The 18,282-nt window shown below is 40.4% G+C and overlaps 2 protein-coding genes across 2 annotated transcripts; one reads left to right on the forward strand and one right to left on the reverse strand.

The window, feature by feature from the left end:
- The first annotated feature begins 254 nt into the window (after window positions 1–254).
- LOC133367726 (olfactory receptor 14I1-like) lies at window positions 255–1,202 on the forward strand. The gene has a single exon (XM_061591824.1). It carries the CDS (start codon window positions 255–257, stop codon window positions 1,200–1,202), a length of 948 nt encoding a protein of 315 aa, XP_061447808.1.
- Window positions 1,203–10,404: 9,202 nt separating this feature from the next.
- Window positions 10,405–16,224, reverse strand: LOC133367727 (olfactory receptor 14A16-like). The gene is made up of 3 exons (XM_061591825.1): window positions 15,311–16,224; window positions 14,839–14,936; window positions 10,405–10,418 (listed from the first exon to the last, which is right to left on the reverse strand). The coding sequence occupies exons 1-3, from the start codon at window positions 16,222–16,224 to the stop codon at window positions 10,405–10,407; spliced, it is 1,026 nt and encodes a 341-aa protein (XP_061447809.1).
- Window positions 16,225–18,282: the final 2,058 nt, after the last annotated feature.

An 18,282-nucleotide genomic window follows, 5' to 3' on the forward strand; every position in this document is an offset into this window, starting at 1 on the left:
TTACTAAGAATCCCTCCCCACTGAAACAATGCAGGAAAGGGGTAGGCAATGTCGTGTTCTCCAGATGTTATTGGATTACAGTTGCCACCATCTCTGATCATCCTGACTGCAGCTGATGGGAGTTGTAGTCCAACAACATCAAATAATAAATCAAATAATAAATAAATATATTTTATTGTTATAATTGATGAATCATGTTTCAATCAACATAACTTCTCCTTTTCTACAGATAGCAAACAAATACTGAATACAAAATGAACAATTTTACTTCTGTGTCTACATTTCTGCTACGGGAATTCTCGGAAGTACGAGAACTACAGATCTTATACTTCTTTCTGTTTCTAGCATTGTACCTGACAACCATCACTGGGAATCTTCTCATCATTGCCACAGTAGCCCTTGATCATCACCTTCATACACCAATGTACTTTTTCCTAACAAACTTGGCCATGATGGACATTGGCTCTGTTTCTGTCATCGTACCTAAATCTATGACCAATTCCATTATGAACACTTGGTCAATTTCTTATTCTGAATGTGTAGCTCAAGTTTTCTTTTATTTCTTCTTTGTAGCATCAGATCTTTCCCTTCTAACTGTAATGGCACATGACCGGTATGTTGCCATCTGCAACCCGTTACAATATGAGACAATTATGCACAGAGGAGCCTGCCTTCAGATGGCAGTCATTGCATGGATTACTGGGCTTCTTTATGCCATAGTACATACTTGTGGCACCTTTGCAAACACCTTCTGTTCTAATGTTGTCAGCCAGTTCTTCTGTGAAATTCCAAAGTTACTGAAGCTCTCCTGCTCTGACTTTTACTTAGTTGAAATTGGACTTATTGTTCTATCATGTTTTATTGGACTAGGATGCTTCAGTTTCATCATCATAACATACATGCACATCTTTTCTACAGTGTTCAGAATTCCTTCTGCTCATGGCAAGAAAAAAGCTTTCTCCACTTGCCTGCCCCACCTCACTGTTGTCTCGGTGCTTATGTTCACTGAACTCTTTGCCTATGTAAGGCCTCCCACAGATGCTCCTTCAGATCTCGATATACCTTTTGCTATGATATATACCATAATTCCTCCCATGCTGAATCCATTTATCTACTGCATGAGAAACAAAGAGATCAAGACTGCTTTGTGGAATTTATTAGATGTTGGAGATGTCTCTAAAACAGTATTTAGACTTCTTTGAAAATTGGATTCTACTGCATTTGCATGGTTGGTCCTGCAATATTTAACCTTATTTGTATTTATTTTTTTATTAAATTTATATCCCACCCTTCTTCCCAGAAGGAGCCCAGAGTGGCAACCTTGCACTAGAACTATTTCAATATTTGGAATTATGTCACACAGACTTCTCACTCACCCATTCAGATTTTTCTCCATGTCATTCATCTTTATTTGTTCATCTTCACCCTCTTTTTAATTTTCTTTCTTTTATAATGGATACAAATCAAGTACAATTGCATATATGGTTTCTTAGTCTGTCTAGCACTACGAAATGAATGAAAGAGTAATAGTTAGACACTGTTCAAATATTAACTGTAATTGCACACTGCAATATTATTCCTTGCTTCTTCTCTTAATAAAACCACTATTTATTTTACTTTCTCTGTGTGTGTCATTGGGTTAATGGTAGATTTATACATGCTTTAGGAGCGACATGCAGATAACTCCAAGAAAAGGTCCTGCTGCACTCGCAATAGGGGAACTTGCATTTCTAGGGAGCTATGCTAATGAGGAAGTTTAAGGTCCATTCAAAACACTTTCTTTAGTGTCCAAAACCCTAAAGGACTTAGGTCCCAAATATCTGGAAGACTGCTTCCTTCCCTATAGACACTCTTGGGTGTTCAGTTCAGCAGAGGGGGCTCTTTTGGTAGTTCCACCACCCTCAGAATCTTGGGATCATGGTGGTAGCCCCATTAGAGGACATTCTTTGAGGCAGCCCCTAAGTTGTGGGACTATCTCCCCACAGAGATATGTCTGGTAACTTTACTATACAGTTTTAGGAGAATGCTGAAGATGCACATATTTACACTGGCTTTTGACACCTGAGATGTATATTTTTAGGACCCACCCCATTTTTTGTGATGTGACTTCAGGTTGTTTTTAACTGTTATTAATGATGTATTTTAAAAAATGTTGTGACCTGCCCTGGGACCTTTTGGTGAAGGCTGGGCAATAATAATAATAATAATAATAATAATAATAATAATAATAATAATAATAATAATAATAATAATAATAATATCATGGGTCATTATTATCAATAATTATTATTAATTAATAATTATAATAATTATTATATTAATAATAATTTGATTTATATCCTGTCCTTCCAATATTTGAAAGATACATTCTATCTTTCTAATAATTTTTGAACAGATTTTTTTTAAAATATGTACATGCTGCAGTGTTATACTTTTCTAAATAAGGAGTCAAAAAAGTTTAATTTTTACTGGAGTGTTCAAGAGGGCAGTTTTTTTGTAAATAGGCAGTGGGTTCCAAAGCATAGATACTGCCACACGAAGTGATGGATTTTGTACAACAGTAGAACAAGTACTTTTTGGAACCCATAATGTGGAAATCGCACCTTGAACTTGGCCTGGGATCAAATCAGCAACCAGTGCAGATTTCAGAGCAGAGGTATTATGTGCTCATAGGGTCTTACTCATGTCAGCAATTGTGCAACAGAATTCTGCACTAACTGTATCCCCTGGGTCAGGTTGTGCTGCATGAAGATTTCTGTGACCTTGGCTGACTGGCTGCCGTGAGTTTTTTAGTGTTGGTTAGCAATCTGACTGGCAGCCAGGCAGCCAAAATGTAGAATCTGCAGTTCTTGGACCTCTGATAACTTCAGTGGTCCTTTCTCCTGGAGAAAGAAGCACTGCATTTTGAACAGCCATTGAAAAACAGATAAGTGGGACATATTTCTTGGTCCGGTGGTACACTTTCCTTACCTTGAAAGTAAACCTTACTGAAATCAATGAGGTTCAGGCAGGTTTACTTCAGATTTAAGGACAGAGGTGCAAACATCTTTAGGATGAGAATCGTATGCACACACGTACTTGGAAACAGGCTTGAGTGACCACAGTGAGAGTTATGTCCATGTAAACTTATCAAGAATTGTGCTGCAAGATTGCACCTACTAGGGCCTAGCCTAATGGGACTTACTTCTGAGTAAATATGCATAAAGTGGCACTGCAAGGATGGATCCTTATGCAAGGCAATGTTCTGTGCAACATGATCCAGTGTGTATCTGTTTGTCAGTAACTACTCCAGAGTATTAAAGGGGCTTGTGTAATGCCTGATCCATTTTACAGCATTAGTGAAAAGTACTTAGACCATGGTGGAGTTAGGCTGCTATCTGAAAGACACTTTCCTAGGTGTAAGTCCCATTGAAGTTATTAGGGCTTACTTCTAAATAGACATACCATGAGCTTGAAAGCCCAGAGAAAGTGAAACATTTCCATTTATAGGCTTTATTGTTGGTTGCAATTAATGGTGATATTATTGGTTGATACCAAAGATACAATTTACTGTTTAAAAATTATTTCCCATAAAATAAAATAATTATTTGTAAATTCATCAGCCTGCCTTTTCTAAATTTGAACAAAATTAGTACCTGGCCCACCCCTTTTTTTCCTTCCCCCCCCAGGCTTGATAATTGTTTCCAAGGAAACGTGAAATCACAGCTAGACTGCAATCCTATGCATACAGCATGATCCTATGCACTTGGGCATATTACTTTTGCTTAGGGTCTCCGTAACTTTAGAGCCACCTCTGGTTGGGCTGTTTATAACTTTCAAGGTGCTATGTATCTGTTGAGTTCTGTGGGCTTATTCCCAAGTATGAGAGTTTTTAGGTTAATTGTTTTATTGCTTGTGTGCTTGCCCTCCTTCGGAAGGAATGGAGGGATATCAATTTAAGGCATACATACATATATACAAGAAATGGCTCAATGGACCAAAACTGCAGCAAGAGAACAACAAAGCCTCTCACATTTTAAAGGAAACCTTCATGTGTCAACTGGCCTAAATAACAATGAAATGAGTTGAAGCTGTTTCAAAGGCCCAATGGCTAACCAATCAGAGGCATGCTTAAAGTTGATGAAAGTAAGGAGAGAATTCAAGAAGGGGCCCTTTCAACTGACTAACTATATCTATTGCCCCTAATGGTTAATAGATTCAGAGCAAAAGCAAGACAATAAACTGACTGAGGTGAAACCTCTAAAAAATACTATTAGATTATTCTGAGAAAATCAAAACGGTCACAGACTGTAGCCAACTGGGTTGGTGTAAGCCCACATCAGGGTAGGGAGTACCACTGGATGATACTTTGAAGAGATATTTTAAACCTAGAATCAGTCTTCCTAACACCCTATGTTGATTGACTTGGCTCCTCCCTAACTCTCTTGAGGTAGGGAGGACAATCGCACCAGGTCAATACGAGTGTGAATTAGTATTACAGAGTGCAGGCGTCTCAGTACTGGTACCTAGCTGATACAATAATGAAGGACAGTACCAAGACATTGCATCTTGATTACTATGTGGGTATTCTGCTGGCATCCAAAATGCAAGTCTGGTTTTCATGCATAAATTTAAAATGGAGGGTGCTATTACATCCATATTCTTCCATCACCATTTAGAAACCTAGCATTTTCTCCAAATGCACTCAGGACAGGCAATGGGACCCTTCTGGGTCAAATTTCAGATATTGTGCTCTATCCCACTCTTTCAAATAGGAGGTTTCCCCACCCAGACAATCCTGGCACCTCAACACTAAATCATTTGGGAATTATGCTTGGATATGTGAGATAATGTTATATATAGATTTCACCCACAAATGCATATTCATATCTCCCATCATCCATTGTGTTCATTGATGTCAACCTGTCCTTTTTGCTGATATCCCACTATTCTACTGTCATATATTACTGATGATTCTGTACTGTTCTGAAACCTATGTGTACCATTACATTCCTTTCTATCATGGCTCCTGATCATTCAAGCTGGTCAAGGAACATCTCTTAGGACAAAACAGCATGTTCCTTGGGTGAAGCCATGACTACAAGCCAAATCTGGCTCTCCCTAGAGAGACTGGGAGTTCCATGTGAAAATTCCTCCTACTACCTTGCTATAAAGAAAAAAAATTATTTTAAATCACCATATTATAACCAAAAGCCTCATAATATAATATAAAGAATGATTAGGGAACACAGGAAGGGAAAAGGGCAAATCTGAGCCAGCCACTTCTCCATAAAACACAGTGAAATGCAGAAAGGCAACCCATCTCAAAATATCTCTTACCTCAAGAACACACTTAATGTTTTTATGAAATACATCATGCCATTATAAATCAGTATCAAGCTAAAATTTCTATCTACTTAGATTTTCCTATATAAATATTTTTTGTGCTTTTAAATAGGAGAGATCAGAATCCCCAGTTTCCAGATCCAACAGTAAAAACATATTAACTAAGAGATGGCTTAACAATACTAAAACATATTAACTAAGAGATGGCTTAACAATACTAAATTAATGAATTTCTGTCACGCTTCTAGTCATTTCTTGGCACAGAGTGATTGCTCAGGAATTTTGCAGAGTTGACCTCTCTGCTTTTTCCCTACTCACAGAGTTTGCTGTTAATGCCTGCTGTGTGTGAATAAGGGGAAAGAAATCCATTTTTCCTTAATATATTTTTCAGGGCCCCATAATGCTTGGGGCCAGAACCCCTCAAGAGGTTCTCCATCAGTACCATCTACCTTGAAGAAGGGGTGTTGCTTCCCCTTCTTAAGAGGACCTCCCTAGAATTAGAAGTGTTAAATAAAGATCACCCAGTGACAATATATCCCCTTTTTGGCCAAGGTGCTTGAGAAGGTGATGGCAGTCCAGCTTCCAACATGTTTGGAGGAATCTGATTACTTGGCATGGTTCCAGTCCAGCTTCAGGGCTAGCCATGGCACTGAAACTGCCTTGGTCACCCTGGTTGATGACATCTGTTGGGAGAGAGATAGGGGGAATGTGAACCTGGTGGACCTCCTTGATCTTTCAGGGGCGCTCAATACTGTTGACCATGGTATTCTTCTGGAGCATCTCAGGGCTGCTGGGATAGGGACACTATGTTTCAGTGGTTCTACCAATACCTCCAGAAACACTTCCAAAAATTATTTATGGGAGGCTACTGTTCAGCACCATCGGAAGTGTCCTGTTGTGTTCCACAGGGTTTCATCTTGTTCCTTATGCTATTTGACATTTCTCTGAAGCTACAGGGAGCTGTCATTGGGAGATTCAGGAGGAAGTGCCATTAATATGCGGATGACACCTAGCTCTACCTCTCTATTACATCTGAATCAGGAGAGGTGGTTGAGATGTTGAACTGGTGCATGGAGGCAGTGATGGGTTGGATGTGGGGTTAGTCTCCCCTGGAAGGGGTAGGTACTCCTGGATCCAACATTGTCACTGGAGGCTCAGATGGCCTTTTCCCAGCTCCAGCTAGTTCACCAGCTTCAGCCCCTTTTGGACAGAGATGACTTAGCCATTGAAATCCTTGCTCTGTTAACTTCCAGATAGGAGTATTGCAACATACTCTACATGGGACTGCCCTTGAAGGTGACTCTAAAACTTCAACTGGTCCAAAATGCAGCAGTCAGATTACTGGCTGGAGTTTTCTATAGAATTCATATAACCCCTATTTTAAATAGCCACAGTGGTTTCCAGTTTGTTTCCAGGCCAAATTCAAGGTGCTTTCCTTAGGGTTTAAAGCCCTAAAGGACTTAGGTCCCAAATATCTGGAAGACTACCTCCTTTTCTACAGACAGTCTTGGGTGTTGAGTTCAGTAAAGGGGCCCTTTTTGTAGTTCCACCACCCTCAGTAGTTGTGCCTTCAATGTGACACAAGGAAAATGGGGGAAAGACAACATCAAATGAACAAAGAAACAAACAAAAATGAGTAAGGAAGACTGGTACTTCCTGATGCAAGAACACTTTTTGTGCACATTTTAAAATACAATGACATTTTCAGGAGCTTGAAAAGTGTAAGAGTTCTACAAATTCTGGGAATGACTAATTCTTCAAAACAACAAAAAAAAATGATTCTTTTCTCTCTCCACATCTGTGTTAAGCCTTTGCTCTTAAATTTTTTGAGCTCATGAAGCAGTGCTTGTTCTCTGATATACACAGAACACATAAAGAGTTTTTTCCCTTGGATTTTGACCTTTTTCATAAATCCATGTATACTCTATGATCAAGGCCGACTAGAGTTACCAGGTCAGAAGCATCCCAAACCCTGAGATTTTGGGGGCGGGCCTGAGTGACATCATGGGGTGGGTCCAAGTGATACCATGGGGCAGGTCCAAGTGACATCATGGGGCAGGTCCAAGTAATGTCAAGCATGATACATTAAGCATCAACCACAGTTGCTTGGCACATACAGTTCCTACAAAAACATTTATCTGATTGGAAATTAAGACAGAAATCTTAGCTAAAAGATGGAGCCTGGGTGGGGAACATTTAATCTAGCCAATTTGCTTCTGGCAAAAAGGGTTCAAGTGCCCTCAGGCCAGGCCAAGCCAGTCACCAGAAGGCCATTGTAGGAAGAAACGAACCTAGTGTTGTAGAGATTTTAGATGGGAGCACTTGGGAGTAAAGATGGATGCCCCCGAAGAGCTGCAATTCTAAACACACTTACTAAGGGACTAAGCCCCATAGAACTCAATAAGACTTACTTCTCAGTAGATGTGGTTTAGATTGTGTTGCTGGTAAAGCTTGACAAGGGATCCTCTGCAAAGATATCCATATCCAAGTAGGGTTGGCAACCCCCTGCCTGGAATGCCCTGCCCCTTTTAACATCCAAATTTCTTTACAGATTTGAATCTTCACTTCAGAAAGAAGTCTGAGTAATGAGTAAGAAGATTATCTACCCTTTTCTGTCTCCCCTGTGGGCTGCTATAAACTCGCTTCATCAGCTAACCCAATTCTAGTGAATATAATTGACAGAGAGAAAGCACACATGATTTGGTCTACCTTCACAGGTACGTCACCTAGAGTGACCGTTAATTCGGCCAGATAGGCGACTCATAAATAAAATTTTATTATTATTATTATTCACAGGCAGTAGTTTAGGAGCAACAACAATTGCAGCCACGCTGCCCAGTATGTGAATTCTCTTTTACCACTACTGGAGAGGAAACAAATTACAAGGTGAATCATCAGTAGGTTCAAGAAGGTTGAGCGGAGCAGATGGAACCACTGTTGCTGCTTCTATGGATGAAAGGGAGTGAGGATGAAGGTAAATGAAATGCAAATAGAAAAAGAAGAACAAAAGACAGTGATGATTTATTTCTTAAATGCAATACCATACCAACCACAACAAGATTCCTATGAGTAAGGCAGAAAACGAAGCATCTCACAACCAGTCAGGATTCCTAACCAAAAACCAAAAATATGAAAAATGAAGAAATATTTGTATAAGCATGACTATAAAATATATGTAGGCTTCTGGATAGTGAAGTGTTTCCAGAAAGACAAGTAATGGGTTAAAACTGTGCAGCTGTCCAAGGACAAACTGCAGCTGGCACTGAACCGAAAGTGTATAAAGCCTTGGGAGACAACTTTCAAGATGTGGGGGATGTTAGTCAGAGTCAGAGAATTGTATTATCAAGTAACCTTTGTGTTAGGGATCAGTAAAGATCCATCTATACATAACTGCTGTTGTCCATCATTATTCTACGTTCGAGGGCATTCTGGATTGTTTGGCATCTTATTCTTTGGGTATATCACTTCAGCATTTAATTGCTGCACAACAAGGGTTATGGGCCCAGACTACCCAAGGATATAGCCCAGATTGTCCGAGGAAATAACCCAGAGAGCTTGGAGAGAACAACAATCAAAGTACAGTGTGTGTGGAGTTGTGGAAAGCAGCTGCAGACAGAATGGCAGTTTCGCTTTCGGCTGGCATGCCTCTGGAACGGCTGACAAAAACAAATTACTTAAGTTGGCGTTTGAGGATGCAAGCATTTCTGACAAAGGAGGATCTATGGCAAGTGGTTATAAATGAACCCCCAACCGTGCCGACACCAGAGCAGTGGATTCATATGGATGAAAAGGCAAGGTCGTTTCTCATATTGGCAGTTGATGATTCACAGTTGCTGCATATTCAAGATAGGCCGACAGCCAGGCTTATTTGGACTGCTCTTAATGAGGTGCACGTGAGAAAGACAGCCAGCAGCAAAATACATTTGGCAAGAAAGCTATACCAAATGAGACTGAATGATGACGTAAAAATATCAACACATCTTCTGGAGATTAAGAAGCTGTTTGCTGAATTGCAAGAAAGGAATGTAGTTCATATGCAATTGCAACAGGTATATATCATTCTCTCTTCATTGAATAGTTCCTGGGACTCTGTAGTATGTTCACTGGAAGCAATGCCGGACGAAGGGCTGACTGTCCTGTATGTTTCTGGAAAGCTGATCCAGGAATGGGAAAGGTGAAAGGAAGCGGAGGAAAGAGAGAGAGGATCGGAAACAAAAGAAAGAAGAACTGAAAGAACTGACATAAGTACGAGAACTTTTGGACTGAAAGCCTGTTATATATGTGGTTCACATACACATCTACAAAAGGACTGTGAGATGAAAAGAAAAGGACGAGGGAGGAAGCCGTTGTACATGCAGCTGGTGAGTGCTGACAAGTGCAAAACTGAAAGCTGCAGAAACAAAGACAATATTGAGTGGATAGTAGACTCAGGGGCTACTCACAGTATGATCACAGACAGAACATTGTTTAAAACTATGGTTCCCATGACTGAGGATGTGGTACTTGCTGATGGTATGCACAGAAAGGTACTGTGGAGGAGAACTGTAAAGTTATGTATACTTAACACTGTCATGACTGATGTTTTATATGTACCAGGATTAGAAAACAACATCTTATCTGTCACGAAATTAAATAGCATGGGTTATGAGGTACTGTTTAGTCACAGAATGTGTAAAATAAGCAAAGGTCATGGGATATGTGCACAAGGAAAGCTAAAGAATTCACTGTTTTATATAACACAGAAATCAACAGAACACATATCAATGATTGTGAATGAAAAGCCTCATGATAGGTACATTCACCTGTGGCATAGGAAACTAGGACATGCTTGTTTTGGCACTATTAGTAAGATGCCAGAACATAGCGAAGACATAATGTTCAAGGAGTGCAACAAGCATATAGATTGTGAGATATGCAACCAAACTAAGGCCACAGTAGCTCCCATACCAAAAGAAGCTAAAAGTGAAACAAACGGACCATATCAAACAATACACATTGATCTGGCAGGACCCTTTCAGAGATCACAGGGTGGAGCAAAATATTATCTTGTAATAGTTGATGATTATACCAGAGTCTGTACTATTTGTTGAAATCTAAGGATGAAGCAGAAAGGAAATTGAAACAGTTCATAAAGAAAATTGAAGTGCAGCATGAAAAACACATACGGCAAATATGCTCAGACCAAGGTGGGGAATTCACTGGGAAATCATTTGAACAGTATCTAGTACAGAAAGGAATAGAACATGCATTAACAGCCCCATTTTTCCCGTTTCAGAACGGCATAGCAGAGAGAAAAAATAGGACTCTGCAGGATACCATGAGAGCCATGTTAAAAGACTCAGAGCTACAGAAAGCATTTTGGAGAGAATGTGTGTTATACGCAAACTATATACAAAATAGGTTGTTTCATAGAGTACTCAACATGTCACCATATGAATGTCTACATGGGAAGAAACCCAAATTAAAACACATTGTGAGGTTTGGAGCAAAATGCTGGGTGCATATTCCAAAGGCGAAACACAATGGGAAATTGGCTCACAGAGCAGACAAAGGATATATGGTAGTGTTCCAGAATGCATATTATCGAGTCTGGTTACCAAAACAAAGCAGGGTTGTGCTAAGTAGGAGTGTCAAATCCCAAGAACAAGAATGGGATAAAACTGTGTATGTTGAACTAGAAAACACTCAAAACACAGAAATGGAGACAGAAATAGAGACAGGAATAAAACAAGAGGAGATGGAACAAACTCTTGCTAGTCCTACCGCAAATAGCACACCAGAGACTGAAACTCACATGACACTAAGATGATCAACAAGGGAAAACTTAGGCAAACCACCTGAAAGATTTCACGTTAGTTCAATACAAGCCCAAAACGAAATAAAGGTGGAAGAAGGAACTGCATATTTCACTTGTAATAAACCTAACCAAAATGAACAAATGTAACATGAATGTAACAAATGAGAATTATGTTTGAAAACTGTGTATTAAACTGTATCTTGTCTTTATGGAAAGGTGGGAGCTGTGGGCTTCTGGATAGTGAAGTGTTTCCAGAAAGACAAGTAATGGGTTAAAACTGTGCAGCTGTCCAAGGACAAACTGCAGCTGGCACTGAACCGAAAGTGTATAAAGCCTTGGGAGACAAATCTCAAGGTGTGGGGGATGTTAGTTGGAGTCAGAGAATTGTATTATCAAGTAACCTTTGTGTTAGGGATCAGTAAAGATCCATCTATACATAACTGCTGTTGTCCGTCATTATTCTACGTTCGAGGGCATTCTGGATTGTTTGGCATCTTATTCTTTGGGTATATTGCTTCAGCATTTCATCGCTGCACAACAATATATTTATTATTTACACAACCTATAAATATATTTATAGTGCAATCCTACATTTATTTATTCAGAAGCAAGTCCCAGTGTATTCAGTGGGGCTTACTCAAACAGGGACAGAACTGCAACCTCAAGTGATAAGCAACTTCATTCACACAACCCAAAATTCAGAATCATGCCACTTTACACTGTTTTGCAACTGTTTATACTTGTTTTTATGGTTATTGGATTTTAAAGGGATTTATTTCTTATTGTGAGCTGCCTTGGCTTCCAGACTGCAACCCTACCTCACAGGGTTGTTGGAAAGATTCCCACACACACACACACATTGGAGATGTAAAAATGCATACACCCTATATAATAGTTTATTGTCAAAACCAGTTTATCATTGCAGAACATTAAAAAAAATAAAATCAGTATTAGTTTCCAACATAATAAAAACAGTGATACCTAAGTAAGCCCTGCCTGATTGCTTTAAAAATAGGGTTGGAGGGGCAGAGAAAGATATACAACACAAACACAATTCTTACCTATGTTCACTCAAAAATCCCATCAATTTGCAGCACAATCCTAACCATGTCTACTCAAAAGGAAGTGCTATTGAATTCAATGGGGTTTACTCTGGGTATGATTACTCTGGAAAATCAAGTACTTTGATGATGATGATGATGATGATGATGATGATGATGATTGCGTTTATATACTGCCCCATAGTCAAAGCTCTCTGGGCAGTTTACAACAATTAAAAACATTAAAAATAAATATACAAATTTAAATCATTAAAACCCATAAAAACAGATAAGCAAGTTAAAAACACATGCTGTTAAAATGCCTGGGAGAAAAGAGGGTTAAAGTTTCAATTTGGGAAGTTTGCAAAACACTGCCCTCTTCAAAATTTAAATCTCACTGACTCCTTCACACAGGAGAGAAAAAGACTGAAAGCTTACTTATTCAATCTGTGACATGTTCAGAAAAACAGGAAAAAGCATGGTAAACCCCCTCTGAATACCTCTCACCATGAAAACGCTGTTCATAGGGTTGCCATAAGTCAGAATCTACTTGAAGGCAGACAATTCAATTTGACTCTATATTTTTGTCTTTATCATTCCTTGTCAATCACAACCCTGATTTCTTATTGGCTAAAAACCTGAAAGGGCAGGGATTAGAGCAGAACTTAGAGCAACCAAGAAGTTGTGGGGGGGGGGGCGCTGATGTTTTGGTGTGTATCTCTGGAACCAGACCACCTAGAAACTTTTTTTTTAATGTAAACTGAATGTTCGGAGATTAATGTGAGTCAGCCGGAGAGCCAGAGGGGACCCCCAGAAACCAGAGTCTCAGGCTGAAAAATGGAGATCTGGCAACCCTAGGGCTGGCCCCAGGTATGCCATGGTCCTTGGGCACCAGCCTTCCCCAGGCCCCTCCACTCCCCTTCTGCGATCCGCAGCAGCAGCCATAGATCACAAGACAGCAGCTTCTTTGGAGATGGCAGGCATTGCATCATGACAGGTGTTGCATCTCTGAATGACAGAGGCACATGACACCAAATTCTTCCAAGCTACACAGGAAGTAGATTGGACTGTGAAAGACCAAGCCAAATTGTGTTTGTGATTTGACAAATTTGCAGGTCAGTACAATATCTCAGAAATGAGGTCAGGTCTCCTGCTCCCCAGTGCATCCACTATAACTGCCCAATTTCCCTGCATTTTAAAGTTTGTTAGAAATATATGTTGGCTATAGGCACATTCTCAAACTGCAAGGGTTTTTTGCATATTAGTGAATAAATATTATTATTATTATTATTATTATTTATTTGACTTTTACACCGCCTGACTAGCAATAGCTCTCAGGGGGGTGAACACAAGAAATACAATAAAATACACAGTATGATACAACAAGGACATATAAAAATAAAACAATCTAAAATCAATTACAACAAATTTAAAATTAAGTTAGCTTAAATTAAAATTAAATTAAAATTAAAATGAGAATGCCTCGGAAAAGAGGAAGGTTTTAACTTGGCGCCGAAAGGATAACAATGTCGGCGCCAAGCGCACCTCCTCAGGGAGACTGTTCCAGAGTTCAGCGGCCACCACTGAGAAGGCCCTAGATCTTGTCATCACCCTCCGGGCCTCTCTGTGAGTCGGAACCCGGAGGAGGGCGTTCATAGTAGAATGTAGTGTACGGGCCGGTTCATATCGGGAGAGGCGTTCCGACAGGTATCATGGTCCCGCGCCGTATAGGGCTTTATAGGTTAATACCAACACTTTGAATCTGGCCCGGAAGCATATTGGTAGCCAGTGCAGGCGCGCCAGAACACATGTTATGTGCTCGGACCGCTTGGTCCTTGTTAACAATCTGGCCGCCGAATTTTGCACTAGCTGTAGCTTCCGAACTGTCTTCAAAGGCAGCCCTACGTAGAGCGCATTGCAGTATTCAAAACGTGAGGTTACCAGAGCATGTACAACTGATGTAAGGTCCTCCTTGCTCAAATAGGGACAAATACAATAAAACAGATTGGAAGGAACTATATACTGTGTTTGTGACATAGCAAAAATGGCATGGCTGCCTATCTGTGACATGTTCAGAAATTTCAGCTGGTTCACAATGTTGCTGCCCTTGTCCAGATGGGCCTAGGTGTTGGGAGTGTGTGACACCAGTGTTGCAGCAGCTGCATTGATTCATTCATTTTATTTATTAAAATATTTTATACCAATTCTAACCTCAGTCTGGAGGCACTATTCAATAGTTTAAACAACATCAATATTAAAATCACCACACAGAATAAAAATACACCAGATAACCCAGAAAGAGTCAAAATGAGATGAATTGTTTTATTTCACCTTGGAATTAAGTAGCAGGAAAGAACTGGGAATGATTGCCACCCTGGGCTACTTTTGGGATGAAGGGCAGGATATAAATTTAATCAATAATAACTAACATAATAATAAATTAATTATCAGGTGCTGGAATGGCGTTAATGTTGGTGTTCACCTAAGCTTAAAGAAAGTTCCATCTCAGAGAAAAAACTCCTTCTGGTGGCAACCAACTGAACTTCCAGAGGATGAAATTGACAATGCTTTTCTGATCTCCCACATAGTCCAAGTTAGTGCTGAAGGACTGCCTGCACTCAATCCAACCTATGCATATGCTAAGATCAACAGTAGAGGCATTTCTCATTTCCTCACCACTACATTTAGTCAAAATAGTGGGCACGAGGAAGAGGGTTTTCTTCATGGTGACCCCATTTCTTTGCATTCCCTGCCAGATCACCTGCATAAAGCTACTGCATTTTAGGTTTTCAGAAACATCTTGCAGAACCAGTTATTTTCTCTGGCCTATTCATGAGCAATTATTTAGGCTACTATTGAAAGCATTCGGGTTGATGGTTTTAATAATTTCTGGTTTTATAAATGTTGTGCATTTTATGGGAGGTTTTGCATTGCATTTTACTTTAGTATTGTTGGAAATTTTTTACCTATTATTATGTGAGCTGCTTTGAGTATTACTCATAAAGGTGGCCAGTAAATATTGTAAATAAAATAAATACATCGGAATATTGCTGACATCAGTGTCTCTATGCTTGCAAAGGAGCACATACAATTGAGCAGAATCCCCATTTGCAAATGCACACTAGATCATGTACTGTCAGAAAGATACCTCAAGCCTAATAATTTTGTTAAGGCAAGCTTGATCTCCTTGTTTCTCATGCTGTAGATTACTGGATTCAACATAGGTGGGAAGACGGAATAGATCACAGTAAATACTAAATCCAGATATGATGTGGTGTTAGAAGTGGGCCTCAGATAAGCAAAGCTCCCAGTAAGAACTAATGTGGAGAAGACAATGAGGTGGGGAAGGCAAGTAGAGAAGGCTTTTTGCCTTCCCTCCACAGAAGGGATTCTCAGAACCACAAGAAAGATGCGCACATAAGTTGCAATAATAAAGATAAAGCATCCAAATACAATGCCAATACTTATCACAACAGCTCCAATTTCAATTTGGTATAAGTCAGAGCAGACAAGCTTAAGTAACTGTGGGATTTCACAAAAGAACTGATTGACAACATTAGAGCAGAAGGGAGCTGCAAAGGTGCCACTAGCGTGTAACATTCCATAGAGAAGTCCACTGATCCATGCACTAGCAACCATTTTGACACAGGCTCTCCTGTTCATCACGACATCATAATGTAATGGTTTGCAAATGGCAACATATCGATCATATGCCATGACTGTGAGAAGGGAGATATCAGATGCTAAAAAAGAGAGAAATAAGAAAACTTGCATGACACATCCAGAATAAGAAATGTGTCTGGTATTCATGAGGGAATTGGCTATGGATTTGGGTATGATGACTGAAATTTGACCAAGGTCTTGCATAGCCAAGTTCATCAGAAAGAAGTGCATGGGGGTATGCAGGTGATGGTCAAGAGCTACTGCAGTGATGATGAGGAGATTGCCAGTTACAGTTGCTAAGTACAATACCAGGAGCACAACAGAGAGTAGGATCTGAAGTTCATGAATCTCTGAAAACGCCAAGAGCAGGAACTCAGACATTGAGGAGGAGTTCAGCATTTTGCACTCAGCAGAAATTGTGGCTGTGGGAGAAAACAGAAGGAATTTTTTTTAAAAAAAATGCAATCTGATCTAGTGGAAGGGGTAGAAGAATCTTGTCTTTTTCAATTTTCCTCAGTTTCTCACATTGCACATCTTGTATAATAATATTTAAGAAAGCATAAAACCCAGGATGAACCTGCTAACAACAAAACATAATTATACCCATCTTCCCCTTTCCCAAGTCTAGAGTATTCCTGGTTGTAAAATCATTGCTCCCTTAACCAAGAAATAAAGATGCATTACACAGTTGGGTGAAAACTTCAGTCATGTTTATTAAACTTAATAAACTTTAATAAAGTTTATTCAAACTAACCAACCATCTGCAGTGTGACCATGTGGGAACATTGCATCTAAACCCTTGTGTGAGACCCACCCTGCTGCATAAAAAGGGTGGTAGTGGCCTTAACTCTACCCCTTTTCCCAGTACCACCCAAAATGGGTAGTTAGGGAGGCCTTCCTGACTCACCCCTTTGCAGTGCCCCACAATTCTGAGTGGGTAGTTCAGGTAAGGACCAAAGGCGAACGCTATGTATTCCCCAAGTCCCCACAAACTTGAGGGACAGTCTTGGGTGTCACCTTTCATCTTAAAGGTGCCTAAGGGAGCTCACCAATACCCTCACCTGTGCCAGTTCCTGCACATATCCACCAGAGAAGAAGACAAGCTTCTGCTTAATCCTTCGTGCCCCACCTGCACTGAATTACTTCACGCAGGACACACTGCAGATCTGTCAAAAAATAACATTGCCCAAGTTAGATAAATGAACTCCAAGTGAATTTGTACTCCTTCTGACCCTAATTAAACATCATGCACATTGAGGGCATGGCAAGACATATCATGGCAGGAGGCAGTTAGAAACTCCCCTATTTGAAATGCACCCCAAAATGCTGTCAAGACCACAGGAAGAAACAGGGCAGCCTCAAATTCAGAGGCACATACAGATACCCAAACACTATACAGGTTAACTAACACATCAGGGGAAATTTGGGCCCTTCCATCATTTTCCGAAGCCTAAACTCCCCCCTACTATCATAAATACCCAGAACCTTTGCTGCAAAACTTAAACCGTCCAACTTACCCCTTATGGTATGTACCAATAGCCCCAGCAGGTGGGAATAAATGTAAAACTCCATCAACTGTGCAACCGGAATGGGCCAAGGACTGAGGTACCCATGGCTCCACCGAAATTCATGGAAATCCCTACCTGCTATCATATATGAGGACCTGGTGCTGGAAGTGAGGGACTGAATAATGGCTTTCTTTGTCCCTGACTGTCAAGCTCCCAAAGTGCCAGTGGCATAGGCTCCTGGTGAGCCATGGCCAAGGGGGGCAACTCCTGAAAACATGCCCTCTGCTAGCATGAAAGAGCATCAGCAATGCCATTATCCAACCCAGGGATATGGCGAGAATGGAAAAGAACACTAAATCAGAGGCAGTGAATGACCAACACATGCACCAGCACCATAACCCGAGGGTTCCTTAAGGTCAAAACGTTTATAAACTACACCGTGGCTTGGTTGTCACACCAAAAATGAACCACGGAGTTGGCAAAATTGTCCACCACCACTGTTAGGAAGAACTCCAGGAAGGTCAGATTCCCGGTCATCCTGTCCTCCATCCATGATGTAGGCCAAGTGTCAACACACTATCCGCCCCTAAAAATAACTCCGAAACCAACAGAACCAGAGGCATCAGAGCTAAGCTGGAGTTCTGCCTCAACGAGGCAGTCACTCCTCCAAAATAAAACACCATTAAACTTAGCAAGAAATCCTAATCACACCATGAGGTTCTTGAGCATCTCCCTGGTAACCCTCATCCTGTGATGGGGTTGGCAAAGACCCTTTGTAAGGTCACAAGTTCTGTGCAGAAATGCTCTCCCAGGTGTGATGACCTTACAGGCAAAGTTCAGGTGCCCTAAAATTTATTGCAGCTGTCTAAGGGTGACCTTCCTGAACCCCAAAACTTCCTTGATCCTATTTCTAAGCATAGCAACCTTCTCCCCCGGCAACCTGCTCAAC

Source organism: Rhineura floridana, chromosome 11 (assembly GCF_030035675.1).
Source record: "Rhineura floridana isolate rRhiFlo1 chromosome 11, rRhiFlo1.hap2, whole genome shotgun sequence".
Lineage (NCBI taxonomy): Eukaryota > Metazoa > Chordata > Lepidosauria > Squamata > Rhineuridae > Rhineura > Rhineura floridana.

Excerpts from the sequence above, each read along its gene's own strand:
- LOC133367726 (XM_061591824.1), top strand. The coding sequence starts at position 255 with ATGAACAATTTTACTTCTGTGTCTACATTTCTGCTACGGGAATTCTCG.
- LOC133367727 (XM_061591825.1), bottom strand. The coding sequence starts at position 16,224 with ATGCTGAACTCCTCCTCAATGTCTGAGTTCCTGCTCTTGGCGTTTTCA. Across the intron at positions 14,937-15,310 it reads ACAAAATTATTAGGCTTGAG|TAGCTTTATGCAGGTGATCT; the intron begins GTATCTTTCTGA and ends CCTAAAATGCAG.